Source organism: Charadrius vociferus, unplaced genomic scaffold (assembly GCF_000708025.1).
Source record: "Charadrius vociferus isolate BGI_N301 unplaced genomic scaffold, ASM70802v2 scaffold1699, whole genome shotgun sequence".
Lineage (NCBI taxonomy): Eukaryota > Metazoa > Chordata > Aves > Charadriiformes > Charadriidae > Charadrius > Charadrius vociferus.
The window spans coordinates 2,411-3,354 of NW_009649874.1; the positions used below are offsets into that span (position 1 = coordinate 2,411).

General features: G+C 63.5%; 1 protein-coding gene across 1 annotated transcript in view; it reads right to left on the minus strand.

Moving 5' to 3' along the window:
• Positions 1-677: 677 nt before the first annotated feature.
• Positions 678-944, minus strand: part of ILF3 (interleukin enhancer binding factor 3, 90kDa) — an 18,253-nt gene continuing 17,986 nt past the window's right edge. The window contains exon 19 of the mRNA XM_009891099.1: positions 678-943. Coding sequence (XP_009889401.1) covers positions 678-943 — 266 coding nt within the window. The remainder of the gene's footprint in view (position 944) is intronic.

A 944-nucleotide genomic window follows, 5' to 3' on the forward strand; every position in this document is an offset into this window, starting at 1 on the left:
TTTGGCTGCTGGAGGGGGTTACGGGAGGCGGGGCGGCTGCTGGGGGGGGTCAAGGAGACAAAGTTCTCCCTCTTTCCGTCTCCTCGGGGTGCCGAAAGCTTCGCGGTGAGCCCAGGAGTATGGGCGAGCCACGGCGAGGAGCGTGGGGATCCCGCCCGGCACGGAATGGCTCAGGGATAACACAGCCCCCAGGAGCGGAGCGGGAAAATCCGCCTTCACCCCCCAAAAACGCCACAATGACTCCTGGGGAGGAGACGAGCAGTGCCCGGCAGCGCTCCCCACCCGTTCTCCATCTCCCCCAATTAAAGCGACTAAACTGGAGTGCTCGAAGCTCTCCCAGTTTGTAGAATCGCAGCACAGTGTGGGTGGGAAGGGAGCTTAAATCCCCCCCAGTGCCACCCCCTGCCCCGGGCAGGGCCACCTCCCCCCAGCCCAGGTTGCCCCAAGCCCCGTCCAACCTGGCCTTGAACACCTCCAGGGATGGGGCAGCCACAGCTTCTCGGGGCAACCTGCCCCAGGGGCTCACCGCCCTCACGGGGAAGAATTTCTCCCGAGATCTCCCCTAAATCTGCCCTCTGCCCCTGGTCCCACGGCTCCCCTCCCCGATCCAGAGTCCCTCCCCGGCTCTCCCGGAGCCCCTTTAATTCCCAATTCCCCCCCCCGAGAACTCCCCAACTTTACTCCCCAACGGCCGACTCACTGAATTTGCTCTCGTAGTTGTAGTCGGAGCCTCCGCCGCCGGGCGAGTTGTAGGAGTTGGAGTAGGAGGAGTAGTTGCCCTGGCCGTGGTTGTAGCCTTTCTGCTTGCCCTGCGGCGGCCCGTAGTTACTGTACTGGTTTTGGTTGTAGGACTGCTGCTGTTGGCCCTGGTGGGACTGGTAGCCCGACCCGTAGGAGGGTTTTTGCTGTCCCCCGTGCTGCTGTTTCTTTCCGCCGTGTTTCGG